This window comes from Oncorhynchus keta, chromosome 15 (assembly GCF_023373465.1).
Source record: "Oncorhynchus keta strain PuntledgeMale-10-30-2019 chromosome 15, Oket_V2, whole genome shotgun sequence".
Taxonomy (NCBI): domain Eukaryota; kingdom Metazoa; phylum Chordata; class Actinopteri; order Salmoniformes; family Salmonidae; genus Oncorhynchus; species Oncorhynchus keta.
Genome location: NC_068435.1, coordinates 25,049,512 through 25,070,920, shown reverse-complemented (window position 1 = coordinate 25,070,920; position 21,409 = coordinate 25,049,512). Strand labels below are relative to the sequence as shown.

The window sequence follows — 21,409 nt, the reverse complement described above, 5'->3', positions numbered from 1 at the left end:
TCTCAACAAACCCTTGCTTTGTGCACAGGGACATTGTCATGCTGAAACAGGAAAGGGCCTTCTCCAAATGGTTGCCACAATGTTGGAAGCACAGAGTCGTCTAGAATGTCATTGTATGCTGTAGCACTAAGATTTCCCTTCACTTGAACTAAGGGGCTTAAACCGAACCATGAAAAACAGCCCTAGACCATTATTCCTCCTCCACCAAACCTAGATTTGTCCATTGGACTACCAGATGGTGAAGAGTGATTCATCTCTCTAGAGAAAGTGTTTCCACTGCTCCAGAGTGGTGAGCTTTACACCAATCCAGGTGACGCTAGGCATTGCGCATGGTGATCTTAGGCTTGTGTGCAGCTGCTCGGCCATGGAAACCCATTTCATGAAGCTCTGATGAACAGTTATTGTTCTGATGATGCTTACAGAGGCAGTTTGGAACTCGGTAATGATTGTTGCAATCGAGGACAGACGATTTTTACACACTATACGCTTCAGTACTCAGAAGTCCCATTCTGTGAGCTTGTGTGGCCTACCACTTCGCGGCTGAGCCGCACCTAGATATTTCCAATTCACAATAGCAGCACTTATAGTTGACCGTGGCAGCTCTAGCGGGGCAGAAATTTGACGAACTGACTTGTTGGAAAGGTGGCATCCTATGACGGTGCCACGTTGAAAGTGACTGAGCACTTCAGTAAGGACATTTTACTGCCAATGTTTGTCTATGGAGATTAGATGATTGTGTGCTAGATTTTATACACCTGTCAGCAACGGGTGTGGCTGAAATAGCCAAATCCACTCATTTGAAGGTGTGTCCACATACTTTTGTATATACAGTTGAAGTCAGAAGTTTACATACACTTAGGTTGAAGTCATTAAAACTCGTTTTTCAACCACTCCACACATTTCTTGTTAACAAACTATAGTTTTGGCAAGTCGGTTAGGACATCTACTTTGTGAATGACACAAGTATTTTTCCAACAATTATTTACAGACAGATTATTTCACTTATAATTCACTGTATCACAATGCCAGTGGGTCAAAGGTTTACATACACTAAGTTGACTGTGCCTTTAAACAGCTTGGACAATTCCAGAAAATTATGTTATGGCTTTAGAAGCGTCTGATAGGCTAATTGACATCATTTGAGTCAATTGGAAGTGTACCTGTGGATGTATTTCAAGGCTTACCTTCAAACTCAGTGCCTCTTTGCTTGACATCATGGGAAAATAAAAAGAAATCAGCCAAGACCTCAGAAAAAAAATGTAGACCTCCACAAGACAGGTTCATCCTTGGGAGCAATTTCCAAATGCCTGAAGGTACCACGTTCATCTGTACAAACAGTAGTATACAAGTATAAACACCATGGGACTGAGCTAACTCAGGGCAGATCGACAAAAATGTACATATGTACATACATTTTGGTATTGCCAGTGTTCTTAATCTTGCAATGATGCAAAGCTTCTGGCTTTTTACAGCTCATATGCTTTCTGGCAATCATTAGAGTCAAACCAATTGATCTACCTATGTAGATCTTTGGATACACCCTGAGACATACAGTATATCTCTATCTGTGGTTCTGGATACACCACGAGAGGTCTTGCTTCTACAGTGATTTTTCTGCACAATTTTGGAATTTTTCGTCTTGCAGTTATTCCCCATTCTGTCCGCATTCTGATGTGCTATTCTAATTGCCAACCTTCACAGCATTCATCCCAGTCCACCAAAAGATCCAAATTATGTACAATATGAGCTGGCCTTTGAACTGGTGGATGTCTTTCCCTAGACTCTCTCAATCTACTGTAATTACTGTAAACTGTTCAGCTGGAGCTGAAATTAACAAGCTCTGGCAATATTGCAGCCTGAGCGCTTGGAGCAACAACCACTAAAAACAACGTTTGCTGTTTACTTTGCTTGTGACTAAGGCAATATAGAGAGGGAATCTTTTGTCTAAGCTACTTAGGGGAAATGTCTCTATAGCATCTGTATGGGTTTTGTTTGTTTAATTTGTCTCTAGCTCTACGACTCTTGACAGCACCCTCAGACATTCAGCCACTTTAACATAATCAACAAAATATATTCTTCAGATTCAACCTTCCAAAAACATTTCAGTCTTGACCAGAAAGAAAAAGTACCCAGTTACAAAATGTACTCAAGGTAAAAAAAAGTATTTAATTCCTCACTTTCAAATGGACCTAAATTTAATCCAATCTAAAGTTTTTAATTGAGCAATGTTGTTGAAACCAGGATTATGTTTGCCCTTAAGCAGCTAATCAAGTGTTGTTACATGTTTTAAACTGCATTAATTCCAATTAAATTAATCCTCCACAGCCTGGGTCTGTCACAAATGTTGCTCATGATTACAGAAACAGCATTTAAAATCTAAACACCTTCTGTCAACCATATTAATGGCAAATTTCCAGATTAAACAATATTCCAAAAGTCAAAGACAACTGTCAAGCAACCGTCAGGGATTATCCGTTGCAAACATCATTGGTCTATGTTGGATTAGCCAAGACAAGGCACAGAAGGGGCACGGCATCATTTTGGCATGTACTGAACATTTTGGGGAGGTTGGTACAATATGCCTGCTTGCTTCATTTTTCACCTTTGGTCTGTTCACTCGGGGCCAATGGTTCACACGCACACTGCTGTCAAGAAGGCAAGATGGCTCCACAACGAGGATAAATAATGACAAATTTGACACAGGACGAGATGAGGGATTTACAACTAAGTTTAGACATGGGTTGAAAAAGACCACTTGCTTCAGTAAAGAGCCTTAAATGACTCAAACGGTTACGTCATCATATCTAGAGTAAAAAAATTACATGTATAAAATAAAACTTCACTATTACATGGCCAATTGGAAAAACTTTAACAAACAACCACAATTTATTCAGCATTTAAATAAAGATTTTCTGTCATTTATGGAGCTCATCTCAATGACTGGTAACTGGTGGGTAAATACTAACAGCTGTGTTGAACATTGATTCCTTAGTTCTCCTGGTATTGCACCACAGAGAGTTCTATATGGACACGTCCGAATGTAATTGGAGGAGCTGAGGAGTTGTAATTGGGACTCTGGACTCCTGAATGAAGGAGTCAAAGGTTCAAGTCTCAAGTGGGTCTCTGCTAGACAGTAGACACTATATAGATTGAAAGGTTCAGCTGTGATTCAGCCACTGATAGTACTGTAAATGAGACTTTCAATGAGGTTTGTCTGAGGCACTGTACAGCAATAGTGTTATTTTCATTAGTTGGAATTCTGACTTTATCCAATGCATATTACTGTACCACCTTTCAGCCCTACACGCACACACACACACACACAAAGTATCAGTGGTGGAAAAAGTACTCAATTGTCATACTTGAGTAAAAATAAAGATACCTGAATAGAAAATGACTCAAGTAAAAGTGAAAGTCACCCAGTAAAAAACTACTTGAGTAAAAGTCTAAAAGTATTTGGTTTTAAAGATATTTAAGTATGAAAAGTAAATGGAATTGCTAAAATGTACTTAAGTATCAAAAGCAAACCAGACGGCACAATTTTATTTTACATTTTTATTGACAGATAGCCAGGGGCACACTTCAACACTCAGATATAATTTACAAACAAATTATTTGTGTTTAGTGAGTCCACCAGATCAGAGGCAGTAGGGATGACGAGGGATGATCTCTTGACAAGTGTGTGAATCGGACCACTTTCCTGTCAACTGTATGTAGTGAAGTAAAAGTAGAAGTTGGCAAAAATGTAAAGTAAAGTACAGATACTCCAGAAAACTACTTAAGTAGTGCTTTAAAGTATTTTTACGTAAGTACTTTACACCACTGCAAAGTATACAACCTTATAAATCAATCAGGGCATTTATTTTCTTTCAAAGGAAAATACTGTTTACATTTCTGCTAGATCTCTGAGTAGATCTGTCAGTAAGACATGCCCATGATAGACAACACCCTGTGTAGAGCATAACATGATGAATATTAATTACTGTTTTGACCTAATACATCATGGCTCATCAGCCCTGCAAAGGAAAAATCATTTCACGAAGACAACTGTCTTTGGGGATATCATTGAATACAAACATTGAACACTAACATCCACATCATTGGTCTGTGTAGTCCACTACAGTGCCTTAATTACATAACGCAGATACTAGATGATATAGCTGTAAATCCTCTAATATGCTCCATCCGGCCGGTCCACTCAGGCCCTGTGTCTCTGTTGCTCCATATGACTTTCTAAATGCTTCTATTTCCCCACAGGGCCTGAAACTGATACAGCATTCTGCCCTTTCTCACATTAGGACTGCCTCCTTTCTCCCTTCCCTCGCCCACTCTCATATCCCCTCTCTGTATGCGTCCCAAATTGCACCCTATTCCCTGGCTTTATAGTGCACTACTGTTGACCATATGCACTATGAAGGGAATAGGTCAAAAGAAGTGCACTATAAAAGGTATAGGGTGCTTTTTGGGATACACATTCTGTCTTTATTGTTACGTCCTGCTGGCCAGAGGCAGCATGAATCCTCCAATGGAGACCATCCCTGGTGCACATGATGCACATTTAATTTGCCGGAGTAGGATGGAAGAGAAGAGAGGCGAGGTCTGTGGGGTCAGGGCTGTGTGTGTGTGTGTGTGTGTGTGTGTGTGTGTGTGTGTGTGTGTGTGTGTGTGTGTGTGTGTGTGTGTGTGTGTGTGTGTGTGTGTGTGTGTGTGTGTGTGTGTGTGTGTGTGTGTGTGTGTGTGTGTGTGTGTGTGTGTGTGTGTGTGTGTGTGTGTGTGTGTGTGTGTGTGTGAGTGTGACACACTGCAGGGCCAAAAGACTCTCCAACCCCTATACATCAGAGACCACTGTAACACCAGTAATCCTTTTAACTAATCCATATTAAATCTTTCAATATGGTAATCCGCTAGACATGAAGCCCAATGGCACTTATCAGTAAACATTTCACTTATACACCCTTATGACATGAATAATTGAATCCAATGGAAAATAATTGCAGTATCCAGGGATAATGACTATTAACTATTGATGTAGTAAGGGGCTGTGGTGGCAGTACCTAGCTACAATGCGGTACATTATGCATCTACACATCACAGACAAACTGAAATGGTCCACCCACACAGACAGTGTGGTTAAGAAAGCGCAACAGTGCCTCTTCAACCTCAGGAGGCTGAAGAAATTTGGCTTTTCACCCAAAACCCTGACTAACATTTACAGATCCATAATCGAGAGCATCCTGTTGGGCTGGATCACCGCCTCGTACGGCAACTGCTCCGCCCTTAACTGCAAAGCTCTCCAGAGGGTGGTGGGGTCTGCACAACGCATCACCGGGGGCAAACTACCTGCCCTCCATGACACCTATAGCACCCGATGTCACAGGAAGGCAAAAAATATCATCAAGAACATCAACCACCCGAGCCACTGCATGTTCACACCACTCATCCAGAAGGCGAGGTCAGTACAGGTGCATCAAAGCTGGGACCAAGAGACTGAACAGCTTCTATCTCAAGGCCATCAGACTGCTAAACAGCAATCACTAACTCAGAGGCTCCTGCCTACATTGAGACCCAATCACTGGCCACTTTAACAAATGGATCACAAGTCACTTTAAACAATGCCACTTTAAATAATGCCACTTTAAATAATGCCATGTTTACATATCTTACATTCCTCATATGATATGTACAGTATATGCTGTATTTTATACCATCTACTGTACCTTACCTATGCCGCTCGGCCATTGCTCAACCACATATTTATATATACATATTCTTATTCACCCCTTTTAGATTTGTATTTATTAGGTAGTTGTTGGGGAATTGTTAGATATTACTGCACTGTAGGAACCAGAAGCACAAGCATTTCGCTACACTCGCATTAACATCTGCTAATCATGTCTATGTGACAAATAACATTTGATTTGATTTATAAACTGGATGGTTCGAGCCCTGAATGCTGATAGTCGTGGTATATCAGACCATATACTATGCGTATGACAAAACATTTATTTTTACTGCTCTAATTACATTGGTACCAGTTACCAGCAATAAGGCACCTCGGGGGTTTGTGGTATAAGGCCATGGTATAACGCCATATACCACAAACCCCCGAGGTGCCTTATTGCTTAACTATATACTAAGCCCAACATTAATGCACTGTATGCCGACACTGATGTGAGACGCATTGTTAAAATACAGAACTCTCATCATGTTATGATCATGTCCTGAACCTATGGCAGAGCAACACTAGTAAGTCCAGTAACTATAAAGAGATATGTAGGCCGTCCACACAAAGTACAACTATAACGACAGAAACATCTAAATCGTTCTAATTGAAGTGATCCGGAGTGTTCACACTACAATGATAACTACAAAAAGAGTGGAGAACGATAACGAGCTATCGTTTAGATTACTTTATGAACTATTTTTTTTCCCTCCGACGATAAAACAGTGACAACCAATCAAAAAAGTGTTCTATTGAAGGCATCTTGGTTCTAGGTGTGCAAGAGTGCTTGGAGAGGAGAGAAGGCAGAGCACATGGTAAACTTGCCTGAATAAATGAGCATGTGTGAGCATATTGGTGGCCACGTTAATTATAAGACCAATCGGGAGAATGAAGATCCACAAACACAGCATGAGAAGGACATTTTTTCCGATAGTATATGTTAATGTCGATACATCCTGACAAAATACACACTATGACTAGCATGCTAATATACCTTTCTGGACCTTGTAAACTGTTGAATAGACCATTAACTCATCCAAATGGTTGTATAATAAGGCTGTATGGAGTTATTTCGGCATGAAGCATTCAATACAGGACGTTTGAGCGGTTATTCAAATGAATCTACATCACTACAGCTTACAGCCATAGACAATAATTGTGTACTCACTTGATAACAACAATACTTTCCTCATTGCACTGTGTTGTTGTAGCCTAGGTAGAATAATGTTATTGTCTAAAAAGGTAGGCCTAATCAATAGTGGAGCTTTGCATGTCCGTGGCTGAAGAGCGCAGCCGGGAGGAGCGCACTTTGACAGATTCCTATTTAAAGCCCTACTATTTAACTAATGAATGACATACTATTGAGCTAATATTTAGCTTCTTACTTCGTCTACACATCTCTAGCCTCTCTTCCAGTTGTTCGTGTGCGCTATTCCTCTTCACGTGAAAGCCCAGGAAAAGCTATAGGCTACAAAATCTATAGGACATGTATTTATTTATTTCTGGCTTTTTTATACTAATACCCTGACTACACCGTTCGCATCGCATGTGCGAGCGTTGCAAAATACATTTAGGGATCGATTTATTCAATTATTGCACCCACATTGCTCTCGCACGTCAACGAGCGTTTGCGTTGCCAAGGGATAAAATAGAAGTCATTTCTATTTCTCACGCAGATTGCGCTGCAAGTCCTGTCTCTCCCATCTCCTCATTGGTTTATAGAAGCAGGTACCCACGTGCCATCTCCTCATTGGTTATACCCACGTGGGTGATTGAAAGATGAACTGTTGCCGGTTGTCATGGTAATACTATGAAAGTTTAGATGTCAATCACCATAAATTCAACGATGAAAAGGCCTGGAAGGAGGAGATTGACTAGAAACGGTTCAGTTGACCGTTTTATGTGTGGATTAATTGTCGGAGTAGAGGACCTTGTGCATTTCAGGTAAAATAACAACTCAATGTTTATATCCCAGGTCAAATTAGCTAGCAACAGCAAGCTAGCTAAATAGGACAAATTAGCTAGCAAGTGCAAGCTAACTAGCTAAATTGCCATACATGTTTAATGCTTTTCGACCAGTTCTCCAAATTAATGTAATTGGTTCAGAGTTTGTGTGGGGAGGACAAAATAAATGTATGCACGATTGGTGCTCGCGCGCAGCCGGTTTGGGTTCCGTGTATGCCTAATAGGCTTTTTCTGGAGAGAAGCAGGCTTGCTCTTGCTAATTGCTGAATGTATAATAGGGCTAGGTCAAATTAACTGTTGCACAAGACAGGCAGAGAGATGAGCACAATGAAAAAGAGGATCCAAACGAATTGACAACCATTAGAAAAATGGAAATGACTTGAATTGCTACATTTAAATATGAGTTTCTATGTTATTTTTCATTACATGTACATTGAAGTATTATTTGCAGTTGTCACGATGACAGTGAACACCCTGAAGCACTGATGAATGGTCTCTGTTATCACCTGATTAACAGGACTACAGTGTGCAGTAGGATGCATTTATCAGCTGGTTGAAAGATAAAAAGATAAACGGTCCATTGGTTACTATAGTTATCGTCATAGTTATCCTTGGTGTGGATGGACCTTAAACCTGACCTTTTCAGCTGTTAAATATCAGTCTGCAGTGTCCCTTCATTCTGAGGCAGATTGTCACTCAAACAATTCTTCATTTCATTTTATGCTAATATACTGTGCCTTGCGAAAGTATTCGGCCCCCTTTGCAACCTTTTTCCACATTTGAGGCTTCAAACATAAAGATATAAAACTGTATTTTTTTGTGAAGAATCAACAACAAGTGGGACACAATCATGAAGTGGAACGACATTTATTGGATATTTCAAACTTTTTTAACAAATCAAAAACTGAAAAATTGGGCGTGCAAAATCTTTCAGTTTTTGATTTGTTAAAAAAGTTTGAAATATCCAATAAATGTCGTTCCACTTCATGATTGTGTCCCACTTGTTGTTGATTCTTCACAAAAAAATACAGTTTTATATATTTATGTTTGAAGCCTGAAATGTGGCAAAAGGTCGCAAAGTTCAAGGGGGGCGAATACTTTCGCAAGGCACTGTATTTAAAAAAACAAACGTTTTAATTGAGGTTTCTATTTTTAGCTATATGCTTGACTAGCAGTTCCAAAGTCCAACGGGATTGTTTAATTGGACAGGGAATATCTGCTGTCACATGATGAGAAAAGAAACGGCTTATTACTGTATGTCTTTCCTCTTGTCTCCTAAAGCCATCTTGTTTTGACATTGAGGACATTTGACATTGAGGATACAGTGATATTACATCTTATTTGACTTTCACAACCTTCTTTCCAGCTACCTTGCCAGTTTGTCTGCTTGTTGAAACTACACTAATCAGACAGTTGATGATAATTGATCAAAGCTGCCACTCTGTCAAACTGTGGCATGCTACAGCCAATTTGACTGACTTAGAATTATAGCTCTCAACCAAATATAAAAACGTATATTTTACAACACTCTGATGAAGCAATACTGCAAATGAGTCATGAGGTAGGGGAGGGTAGATATTGCTATACTTGATCGAGGATATATACAATATGAAACTAAATCTAGATTCTCAAACCAAAAATATCCACATAGGAATCCTTGGTCATAAATTAACAAAATAAATTGATCATGGTCTCAATAATGGCAAGCTAACATCATGTGAACTTCTAAAATGTCAAAGCACAGCAACATCAAACTATAATGCATCATACCATCTGTACAGTGCCAACCAAATCACTCATACTATTATTTATAGTTCATGACCATCCAGCTAAGCTTATTGTATTAACAGGTCCAGGGTTAATCCAATAGGGCTGTCTCAAATCCTCTGATCTTTTTCATGTGCAATGTATGTACGTACAGGTTAAAACTGTCATTCTGCATACCTCAACATGCATTAGAAACAGTATATCAGAAATAAATAGATCAATTATAAAGCCAAGCCATGTCTCTACAATTCCTCTTTTTGAGAACAATACACAGGCAATATGGTATTCTATATGAAGTTATGCAAGCAGCAAGATGAACATCCACAACATCACACCTGCCCTGACCCACCTGCTCACACCCCCATATCCAGCGTCCCCATCACTCTCCGCCACATGGCCTGAAGCTGCACCATTTTGTTTCTCTCAGTCGCCCACACACACTGTCAACATTTAGATAATAAATCATTTTATCTCTCCATTGTGTTACCAATGGAGGATTGGTTGATTTCCAGTTTTTAAGTATACGATTTTTCAAGATGATTGACGAGAAAAGTACATCCAACCCATCGGGTATCTCACTACATCCCCATATGCATGTCTTCAAATATGCAGACAGGCAGATTAAAAGTACATTTACAGTGTAATATTTCTGACAGACAAATTTCTTATTCCGACCTTAACTTTTGGACTTTATAGCATTCCCAGAAGACATTGATTAGTGAATCATTGTTAGTTTTACACATAAGACATGACCCTGCCGTTGTGCTGTAGAATGTGTAATAAATTATATACATTAGTTTATACTGGATTAAGCGTATATTTTCGTTAAATGTAATTTTGTTAGTTTCATTTCAACATTCCCTCCATTGTGCCAATATATACTGAACAAAAATATAAACGCAACATGCAACAATTTCTAAGATTTTACTGAGTTACAGTTCATATAAGGAAATCAGTCAATTGAAATAAATTCATTTGGCCAGAATCTATGGATTTCACATGACTGGGCTGCAGCCATGGGCCTTGGAGGGCTTAGGCCCACCCACTGGGGAGCCAGGCCCACCCACTGGGGAGCCAGGCCCAGTCAATCAGAATGAGTTTTTCCCCACAAAAGTATATATTCTTTTTAATTCTTCATTCCAGCTGTTTAGATTTTTTTTGAAGAGATTGTCAGTTGGATAGGCTATCCGCAAGGTTTTAAAAATATTATCTATCATATGAATATCCTTTTCTGACTCAAATATGATTCCCTTAAAATTTCTCTGATGTCCACGAGATTTAATATCGACATTTCTTGATATGAAACTTTTAATTTGCATTTATATGAATATATCTACATTGGTCAGTCCAAAATAGATTTTTAATTCTGCCATGGAAATAAATGTATTTCCTATTAAAAAGTCATTTATGAGGACCAATTTCTTGGTGAATTCTGAAAAGCTATCTAAGGATATTTTCATAGGGTTATGTTTTAGGGAGTAATATTGGTTCTTGTAGAATACATTTCATTTTCTTCCTTATTGTCATTGTGTTCTTAACTATGAAGTTGTTCATGTTCTTAGCTTTATCCTTTGAAAATAGACACATAAAAAGATTCTGAGGATGAGTATGTGCTTCATCAATATGTACCCATTGTTCCACTATATTTCGCAAGTAAAAGCCTTGGGTGGTGAGTTGATACCATTTCATGTCTGGAAGTTTAAAACCATCCTCAGACTTAGGAAGATGTATAACGTTCCTTTTATCCCAGGATGGTAAGAGCAGCAAAGATACTCTATGTGGAGACCTTTGTAACCAATCCAATTGTCTGGCTTTCCCTTCTGTTGCTGTGGCTTGGTGAAAGAGCGACGACGAGAGAGACTAAAACAATTCTGTAGCCTTACAGATGACAATGTCATGCCTCTGTTTTGTCATGGATCATTTAGAGAGCAAGCGGTTCAACTAGTTAGACCAGGCACATCTTAATGGTTTCCTGGGAGTGGAGGAGGAACGGAGGGGATGGAAGCTATTTTCAATCCCCCTAAGACACACAAACCCAGAGCCTTGCTTTGGTGTTCATTGATTCTGTATCCACTATTTTCCACGAGACACTGACCTGATGCGACAATCTTAATACCGACGCCCCATTAAATATCTGGATACATATATTTACTGAATCCTTGGCTGTGATAGGATGAGGATAAGAAACCATCTCATGTATATTCAGTTAAAGCACCTGCTATGCTGTTATGGTGTCCAGAGCACATTAGTGTCATTGTCAGGGTCATTGTGGATGTCTCGCTGGGTAATTGACAGTCACAGTATTATTGAACACATTGCAGTTTGTGGAGATAATAAACGGTTCACTTTTCAGAGCTCAGTAGTTTTATTTTATAGTACATATGTCATAACATGACCCGCTTCCGAATTCACCTTCTGGGCTGAGATCGATGATGGTCTAAGTTTGCTCCAGGAAGCCCTTACAAACCGGTACAGTATTTACTCATACGGAATGTGAATAGATGGAACAACTGAATAGATGAAGGTGGGAGGCTGGGGGGTTAAGGGGTGGAAGGTAGCAGGGGGTGGAAGGTAGCAGGTGGGAGGCTGAGGGCTTTAGTGATGATGCTCAGCAGCTATTTATATCTTCCTTCCTTATTGAGAGAAGCCCTCTTCCTCAGAACTACCCTGGCCTACCCCAGCCCAAGACAGGGAAACACATAAATAAATGCAAAACCCCAGTGTCACACCACCATTATTACGGGAAAAGACTCAAATTAAAACAGTGGGGGGAAAGAGGATGAAAGAGGCAGGAGAAGTTTGAGGATAAATAAGTAAAGAGTTCTCCTCTTCCTGTCTGAAGCGCAAAGGAGCAGTGCATACAGCAGACAGTCACTTACCGTACACTGTACTTTACTGTGACGGGAGGTACCATCACTAATGGGGTCACTATAACCTATACTGAGAGCTTTAGTGGTGAATCTACTGTATGAGCTGGATATGCTGGATATGGTGCCATGCACTGAACCCCAAAGTAATGCAGTATGCCAACATTTGGCCTGGAAGCTAAATTCAGATGTAAAAGCCTTTAAAGATTTGAAAACCACCACTGTGTAAGCACAGAAAAAGTCCATCATTTTATTTGGATTTGATGGAAGCAGGTAGACATTCCGGTACAACGGTGTCCTTTCACAAAGCAGAGCTTCGTTCAACTGACTTCCCAGTAGATATAGGCTATATGTCATCCCCAGACCTGGTAATTACTGCATGTGCTAAGCAAACAGCCATCCATAGCATCAACTTTACCCTCTCTCTCTCTCTGAGCTGTGCTCATCCTTTCAAATAAGAGCGTGAGAGAAATAAGAGCGTGAGAGAAATAAGAGCGTGAGAGAGAGAGAGAGAGAGAGAGAGAGAGAGAGAGAGAGAGAGAGAGAGAGAGAGAGAGAGAGAGAGAGAGAGAGAGAGAGAGAGAGAGAGAGAGAGAGAGAGAGAGAGAGAGAGAGAGAGAGAGAGAGAGAGAGAGAGAGAGAGAGAGAGAGAGAGAGAGTCAGGGAGAGAGAGAGAGAGAGAGAGAGAGAGAGAGAGAGAGAGATGCGAGAGTCAGGGAGAGAGAGAGAGAGAGAGAGAAATGCGAGAGTCAGGGAGAGAGAGAGACAGGGAGAGAGAGATGGAGAAAGAGAAGGCTGAGATGGGGGAGGGGGTGGGCGTCCATTCCAAAACAAGTAGCACCTGTCAGCTGGGTTGGGAGGCTGGAGTCTCCCATATCTCCCCTGGCCAAGGCCTCCTCTCCCTGGGGCCTCCATCCCTACCTCTACCCTCAACCACCATCTATCTATATGCACCAGGCTGTGACTAAAACAGAGGTATTCTGCACCCAGGCACCTACTCCACTGAGAGGAGAGGCAGGGCAGGGAGGCAGCTAGCTACCTGGGCTGGCCATGATGCACAACACCATGAAGCCTCCTCTCACTCCATGCTAGGGAAAGAGCAGGCAGTCACGACATTATATCAAATCTAATTCAATAGAAAGTCAAATTAGAGGCCTGGTAATACAATGCATGATATACACGATGAATAGTTGATTCAAATTAATCTGGCTAATGAACACTTATTCTGATTTGGGAAATTGGTTGACAACAACACATTCTTTCTCCATCCAAAAATGTAGGCTATCAACTGGACTTGTAAAGATAAACATATTTATTCATTTTAAATGGTTGGCTCAATTACCATAATTTGCATAAATAGTAATCATTTCTGTATTCAGGCCCAAACTATAGATCCATGATACTTGGTCAACAGAAGCATCCGGTATCAAAGTGTGAGAACACTTTCAGAATATGCTGAGCTCGGCAAGAACACAGTTCAGCCACAACTTGATAAGCCAATCATCTTGTTCATTTTTTGCACTTTGAGCCTGTCATAGTGGGGTCATTAAAACAAACCACCCAGACAACAGTAGATAAGCTACTTAAGCCTAACTTCTCCAGGCAGACATTTCTGTAGGAAAGTGATTATCTGAGAGAAGCTGAGGTAAACCGACAAGAACAATACAACACAGCTCGAAGCTTGCTTCTATCTAGATGGACATAACATGAGGTAACGAATGAAAGTCAACATTGGAGCTCTCTTCTTTGACATACATATGGATTGCGGTTAAGCCCATGCTTTGTAACAGGCTTTAGAGCAAGTCCATCAACCACTCATTGAGGTCGGGTGGGAGGGGGTGTCTGCTTGTCTGCAGAGTGAATGGCAACCCCTCAGAAGTGCTGATGTGGCTCCCAAAGACATCTCAGTCAACAACCCGAAAACTCAGTGGAAACCTCAACCCAAATAAATTATAGGGATGCACATGAGATAAAAAAGTTGGTTCCCCACAACTCCCTCTCCAGCTCTACTTAAAACTCATTAGCAGGAGCTGCGTGGCAAAGGCCTGGTGCTCACATGCATATACTGTATGATTGCATAATTAACAGGAAAGGCCTCACAATGACATTGTAGTGGATATGAAGGAATTATTCCTAAGGTAACTAGTATTGCAATAGCTTTAAATTAAGTCTGCTGGAAGCCTGAAAGCATAGGAATAACTCAAACGCCACACAACTATATCTTAGTTGACTGTGTTTTCCTGTATTTGAAAGAATACTGCTGTGTTTGTCAGTTATACTTTAATTTGGACTACAGGTGTATCTTTCGATGAACTATTACAGGGGAGAGTGCTGATGTGAAACCCATTGTATGTTTCACCCGGGCGGGACAGAAAATCCTACAGAAACACTAGCTTTTACAGTAATTGGAGAAAACATTCCATCCACCACGTTTTAGAATGGAAAGTGGTTGCCAGAGAGAGTCTGCTGCTCGAAGACATGCAGGTCTTCTATTCATCTATTTTCAGATTACTACACACTATACTAATTAGAGTAATTAACTGTTACCAAATCCACTTTTTCAGATTGAATAATGATTATGAGCTGTAATTAGTTTGCTGGACTGGTTAAAGCCACAGTAGGACAATGTAAAAAGTATGACTATCACAGACGCAGGTTTGATCCCAGGCTGTGTCACAGTCGGCCGTGACCGGGAGACCCATGAGGAGGCGCACAATTGGCCCAGAGTCATCCGGGTTAGGGGAGGGTTCGGCCGGCCAGAATTTACTTGTCCCATTGTGTTCTAGCGACTCCTTGTGGCGCCCGGGAGCCTGCAAGCTGACCTCCGTCGCCAGCTGGATGGTGTTTCCTCTGACACATTGGTGCGGCTGGCTTCCGGGTTAAGCAAGCAGTGTGTCAAGAAGCAGTGCATCTTGGGAGGGTCATGTTTCGGAGGACGCATGGCTCTCGACCTTCGCCTCTTCCGAGTCTGTAGGGGAGTTGCAGGGATGGGACAAGACTGTAACTACCAATTGGAAAGAAAATGGGGTAAAAGTACAAAGAAATTAAACACATAAATACAAAATTAAACATGACTATTGCCCTGTAGCACTCACATCTGTAGCCATGAAATTCTTTAAAAGGCTGGTCATGGCTCACATCAACAACGTCATCCCAGAAACCCTGGATCCAGTCCAATTTGCATACTGCCCCAACAGATCCACAGATGACACAATCACTATTGCACTCCACACTGCCCTTGCCCACCTGGACAAAAGGAACACCTACGTGAGAATTAGGGCTGTCCCCATTTAGTCGACTGGTCAATTGTTTGGTCGATAGTTTATTGGTTGACCAAGATGTCTTTAGTCGATCAGTAGCAAAAATAAATTACAAATGAATGGTGTACAAGACACCTGTCTGAGTCGCGCCTGTCTGAGTGGACTAATCCATTATGGAGGCTGTGGGGATGGCACAGTCCATCAGTCTGTGCTACTGAAATTATATATGGTTATATTACGTAAGAACAATGGTGCAACACTAATAAAAATAATATTACTTTATAACAAATGCATTTTCTCCTGCGTTGGATAGTGGTTGCTGTCCGGGGTTCTGAAACACAGTGCGCTGTTGACTTGGCACCTTTTCCTAGACCATGTTGCTATGTGCATATTAGCAAAGTTATCCAGCATATTGGTGTTCTGAACAATGGAGGAGGAGGCAGCAGCCCTTGCCTTAATGGACAAAGAAAAGTGAGGAGAGAAGAAATTCCAACTTAATTAGGTCTATAATCAATAGCCTAAGTGTGAAATGAGCCTGTCTTTATAAATCATCCATGCACAGTAATGTATACTGTATCTACAGAAATACGACAGATCTTGCATTTGTTGCCTCTTTGAGTGTTTGTTTAATAGCCTACTGGTTCCATGAGCACCAAGCCTCACACAAACACAACATGTCGAATAAACAATTTCACAAATTCAACTGTTTTTAATCTTTTCTATGCTGTAATAAAGGCTTTACACTCTTTTTTTTCATTAGAACAGCCTCTCTGGTATTATTTATAATTTATTTAGTGTTGTTTACACTGTTCCAAATTGTCTGAAAAATAATATTTATAATAATAATAACAACACTGTTCCCCGGGCGCCAAAGACGTGGATGTAGATTATAGCAGGCCCCCGCACCTCTCTGATTCAGAGGGCTTGGGTTAAATGCGGAAGACACATTTCAGTTGAATGCATTCAGTTGTACAACTGACTAGGTATCCCCCTTTCTCTTCCCTTAGTAACAACAACCCTCCTTTTTCTTGATCTTCTTCTTATTGTTATTATTACTATTATTATTATGATCATCATTATAATAAGTTTCATGATCATAATAATAAGTAATGTAATTATCATTAGTAGGCTTAGTACAGCAGCTTTGGGTCCCATGTGGCTCAATTTGTAGAGAATGGCGCTGGGAAAGCCAAAGTTGTGGGTTTGCGTCCCACTGGGGACCAGTTTGAAAACGTATGAAAAATGTATGCAATCACTACTGTAAATCGCTGTGGACTAATGACTAAAATGTAAATGTTGTATAACCACAATCGAGCTGTAGGCCTAAGAGCAGTTCTTCAGGCTCCCTCTAGTCATTTGAGTGTCTTAATTATTTAATCAAACAGTGCACTTAACGCATCAGACAAGGTCAGTGCATATAGTCGATTTGAGTAATACACAAAATGTTGACCAATAGATTGGTCAAAGGACAGACAACTTATTTTTTTTGTCTGGGACAGCCCTAGCGAAAATGTTGTTCATTGACTACAGCTCAGCGTTTAACACCATAGTGCCCTCCAAGCCCATCACTAAGCTAAGGACCGTGGAACTGAACACCTCCCTATGCAACTGGATCCCTCAACACGGGGGCCATTCAGGGGTGCGTGCTTAGTCCCATCGTGTACTCCCTGTTCACGCATGGCTCCAACACCATCCTTAAGTTTGCCAGTGACATGGCGGTAGTAGGCCTGATCACAGATGACAATGAGACAGCCTTTAGGGAGGTGGTCAGAGACTCAACAACCTCTCCCTCAACGTGAGCAAGACAAGGGAGCTGATCGCGGACTACAGGAAAAAGAGGGCCGAGCATGCCCCCATTCACATCAACAGGGCTGTAGTGGAGCGGGTCGAGAGCTTCACAGTCGTGAAAAGGGCACGATAACGCGTATTCCCCTTCAGGAGGCTGAAAAGATTTGGCGCGGGACCTCAAATCCTCAAAAAGTTATACAACTGCACCATCGAGAGCATCATGACTGGTTGCATCACCGCTTGGTTTAATAAGTTATCGGAATCAGACTGCAAGGCTCTACAGAGGATAGTGCATACGGCCCAGTACATCACTTGGGCCAAGCTTCCTCCCATCCAGGACCTCTATACCAGGCGGTGTCAGAGGAAGGCCCTAACAATTGTCAAAGACTCCAGCCACCCAAGCCATAGACTGTTCTCTCTGCTACTGCACAGCAAGCGGTACCGGAGTGCCAAGTCTGGAACCAAAAGGCTCCTGAACAGATTCTGCTCCCAACCCATAACACTGCTGAACAGTTAATTATATGGCTACCTGAACTATTTGCATTGGCCCCCTTATTTTATTTTGATTTAATACAATTGTTTTCACTGACTCTCTTGCATAGGCTCGATGTACACTCACTGGACTCTAACTACACACTCACACATACTACACTGACACTTCAACACACACACACACACATGCATTTTGACGCCACACACACACATAAACATACATTCACATTCCTTCACACTCTTCACATACGCTGCTGCTACTCTCTGTTTATTATCTATGCATAGTCACTTTACCCCTACCTACATGCACGTATTACCTCAATTACCTCGACTAACCCGTACCTCTGCACATTGACTCTGTACCGGTACCTCATGTATATAGCCTCGTTATTCTTATTTTACTATTTTTCCTTTAGCACATTTTTCTTACTTTATTTAAACTCATGCATGTTGGTTAAGGGTTCGCAAGTAAGCATTTCACGGTAAGGTTGATGTTGTATTCGGCACATGTGACAAATACCATTGTATTATATTTGATACTGGTACCCCATGTATACATCCAAGTTATTGTTACTCATTGTGTATTCATTATTACTTCTATTATTTCTCCATTTTCTTTCTCTCTGCATTGTAAGTTAGTAAGAACTTCACTGTTAGTCTACACCTGTTGTTCATTAAGCATTTAACAAATCAAATTTGAATTGATTTGAGTATGGTTTGGGTCGGCACCCAAATGTGAAAAATGTACTACTTCATTAGTCATTAGTGTAAAGGGGGATCATCACCTACCCAGACCAGGTGGTATCTCCGGGCATGGTGGTATAGGTTTGGTAGTTGGTGGCGTGTGATTTCCCTCAGGTCGTGCGCTGGGCAGCAGCTGGTCTGCAGTGGCCAGGTAGTTGGCGAAGGTGGCGTTGGGCCGGCTGAGGTTGTAGTAGTAGTGGTGTCCGCTGCGGCTGGCGTTGCGGCCGTTGTTGAAGCGGCTGAAGATCTGGTCGAAGCGCTGGCTGTAGACGTCGAAGTAGAGGATCATCATGATGACAAAGTGCACCAGGCAGAGCAGCAGGACAGCCTTGCAGATGCGCTCCAGGGTCCGGCCTAACATCAGCCGAGTCATGGTTGAGCCTGCCGCCCCTGCCGCACAGTCTAGGGCATCCGCTCGGTTGGTCACACCCCTGGGCCTGGGCTGGCCTGGACAAATGCTGCACGCTGCCTCACTCTATCACCTGTGGGAGGGCCAGGGAACAACATTACATTATGTTCACACTAAATTTATATTTTGTTGCCGTTTAAGTAAATTAGGCCCAACACAGGAAATGAGAAGCAAATCATAGTATCTGTATATGCCATGTACAGTGGGGCAAAAAAAAGTATTTAGTCAGCCACCAATCGTGCAAGTTCTCCCACTTAAAAAGATGAGAGAGGTCTGTAATTTTCATCATATGTACACTTCAACTATGACAGACAAAATGAGGGGAGAAAAAGTCCTGAAAATCACATTGTAGGATTTTTTATGAATTTATTTGCAAATTATGGTGGAAAATAAGTATTTGGTCACCTACAAACAAGCAATATTTCAGGATCTCACAGACCTGTAACTTCTTGTTTAAGAGGCTCCTCTGTCCTCCACTCGTTACCTGTATTAATGGCACCTGTTTGAACTTGTTATCAGTATAAAAGACACCTGTCCACAACCTCAAACAGTCACAGTCCAAACTCCACTATGGCCAAGACCAAAGAGCTGTCAAAGGACACCAGAAACTAAATTGTAGACCTGCACCAGGCTGGGAAGACTGAATCTGCAATAGGTAAGCAGCTTGGTTTGAAGAAATCAACTGTGGGAGCAATTATTAGGAAATGGAAGACATACAAGACCACTGATAATCTCCCTTGATCTGGGGCTCCACGCAAGATCTCACCCCGTGGGGTCAAAATGATCACAAGAACGGTGAGCAAAAATCCCAGAAGCACACGGGGGGGACCTAGTGAATGACCTGCAGAGAGCTGGGACCAGAGTAACAAAGCCTACCATCAGTAACACACTACGCCACCAGGGACTCAAATCCTGCAGTGCCAGACGTGTCCCCCTGCTTAAGCCAGTACATGTCCAGGCCCGTCTGATGTTTGCTAGAGAGCATTTGGATGCTCCCGAAGAAGATGGGGAGAATGTCATTTTGGTAAAAACTCAACTCGTTGTGTTTGGAGGACAAAGAATGCTGAGTTGCATCCAAAGAACACCATACCTACTGTGAAGCATGGGGGTGGAAACATCATGCTTTGGGGCTGTTTTTCTGCAAAGGGACCAGGACGGCTGATTCGTGTAAAGGAAAGAAAGAATGGGGCCATGTATCATGAGATTTTGAGTGAAAACCTCCTTCCATCAGCAAGGGCATTGAAGATGAAATGTGGCTAGGTCTTTCAGCATGACAATAATCCCAAACACACCGCCTGGGCAACGAAGGAGTGGCTTCGTAAGAAGCATTTCAAGGTCTTGGAGTGGCCTAGTCAGTCTCCAGATCTCAACCCCATAGAACATCTTTGGAGGGAGTTGAAAGTCCATGTTGCCCAGCAACAGCCCCAAAACATCACTGCTCTAGAGGAGATCTGCATGGAGGAATGTGCCAAAATACCAGCAACAGTGTGTGAAAACCTTGTGAAGACTTACAGAAAACGTTTGACCTCTGTCATTGCCAACAAAGGGTATATCACAAAGTATTGAGATAAACTTTTGTTATTGACCAAATACTTATTTTCCACCATAATTTGCAAATAAATTCATAAAAAATCATAGTTGAAGTGTACCTATGATGAAAATGACAGGCCTTTTTAAGTGGGAGAACTTGCACAATTGGTGGCTGACTAAATACTTTTGTGCCCCACTTGTACATGTTTCCAAGAAAATAAACATCAAGGAATAAACCAAAAGCAACCTACTCCACCCAACAACGTGATTTGAAAAACATTTATAATAAAATGGCTTGACTGGACTCTCTGTTCTCTCCCCTGGCATGATCACAGGTGGAAACATCATGGGGAAAGCACCAGATATCAAAGATGACTACCTGGCTCTAGCCTAGCAGATAGATTACCCAGGGGCAATGTGGAGGGAGGGAGGTGGGATGGAACGCCACTGTCAATGTCAGACCCAACTCTATCTCACCAGGCCGGGTCTCACTCATTGATTTTCTCACAGACAAGCACACAAAAACAATACGGTGGTGGTGTGTGTTTGATGAGGGTTTTTTAGATGGCGTATAGATGTAGGATCTTAATTTGATCACCCTGTTGTTGCAGAAAATATCCTGCACGGCAGGAAAGAAAACTTGTTGTGTAATCAAGGTTTGAAAATGCTTCTAAAGTTTAATTTCCATTTGCCCTAATTTCCATTTGCCCCAACTAAAAACGTATAAAACATTTTTTTTAAATCCACACAATAATTCACATTTCCTGTTGCTGCAGGATTATTTTCCTGCTGTGAGAAACTGGTCAAATTAAGGTAGCCTACCTGTTAGGTCAGTAACCAAAAGGTCGCTAGTTCGAATTACCCA

General features: G+C 41.5%; 1 protein-coding gene across 2 annotated transcripts in view; it reads right to left on the bottom strand.

Moving 5' to 3' along the window:
* Positions 1-21,409, bottom strand: part of LOC118394654 (beta-1,4-galactosyltransferase 2-like) — a 141,529-nt gene that overhangs the window by 105,541 nt on the left and 14,579 nt on the right. For both annotated transcript variants that reach the window (XM_035788089.2, XM_035788090.2), the window contains exon 2: positions 18,651-19,087. In XM_035788089.2, the coding sequence (XP_035643982.1) occupies positions 18,651-18,978 (328 nt within the window). In that variant the 5' untranslated portion in view covers positions 18,979-19,087. The remainder of the gene's footprint in view (positions 1-18,650; positions 19,088-21,409) is intronic.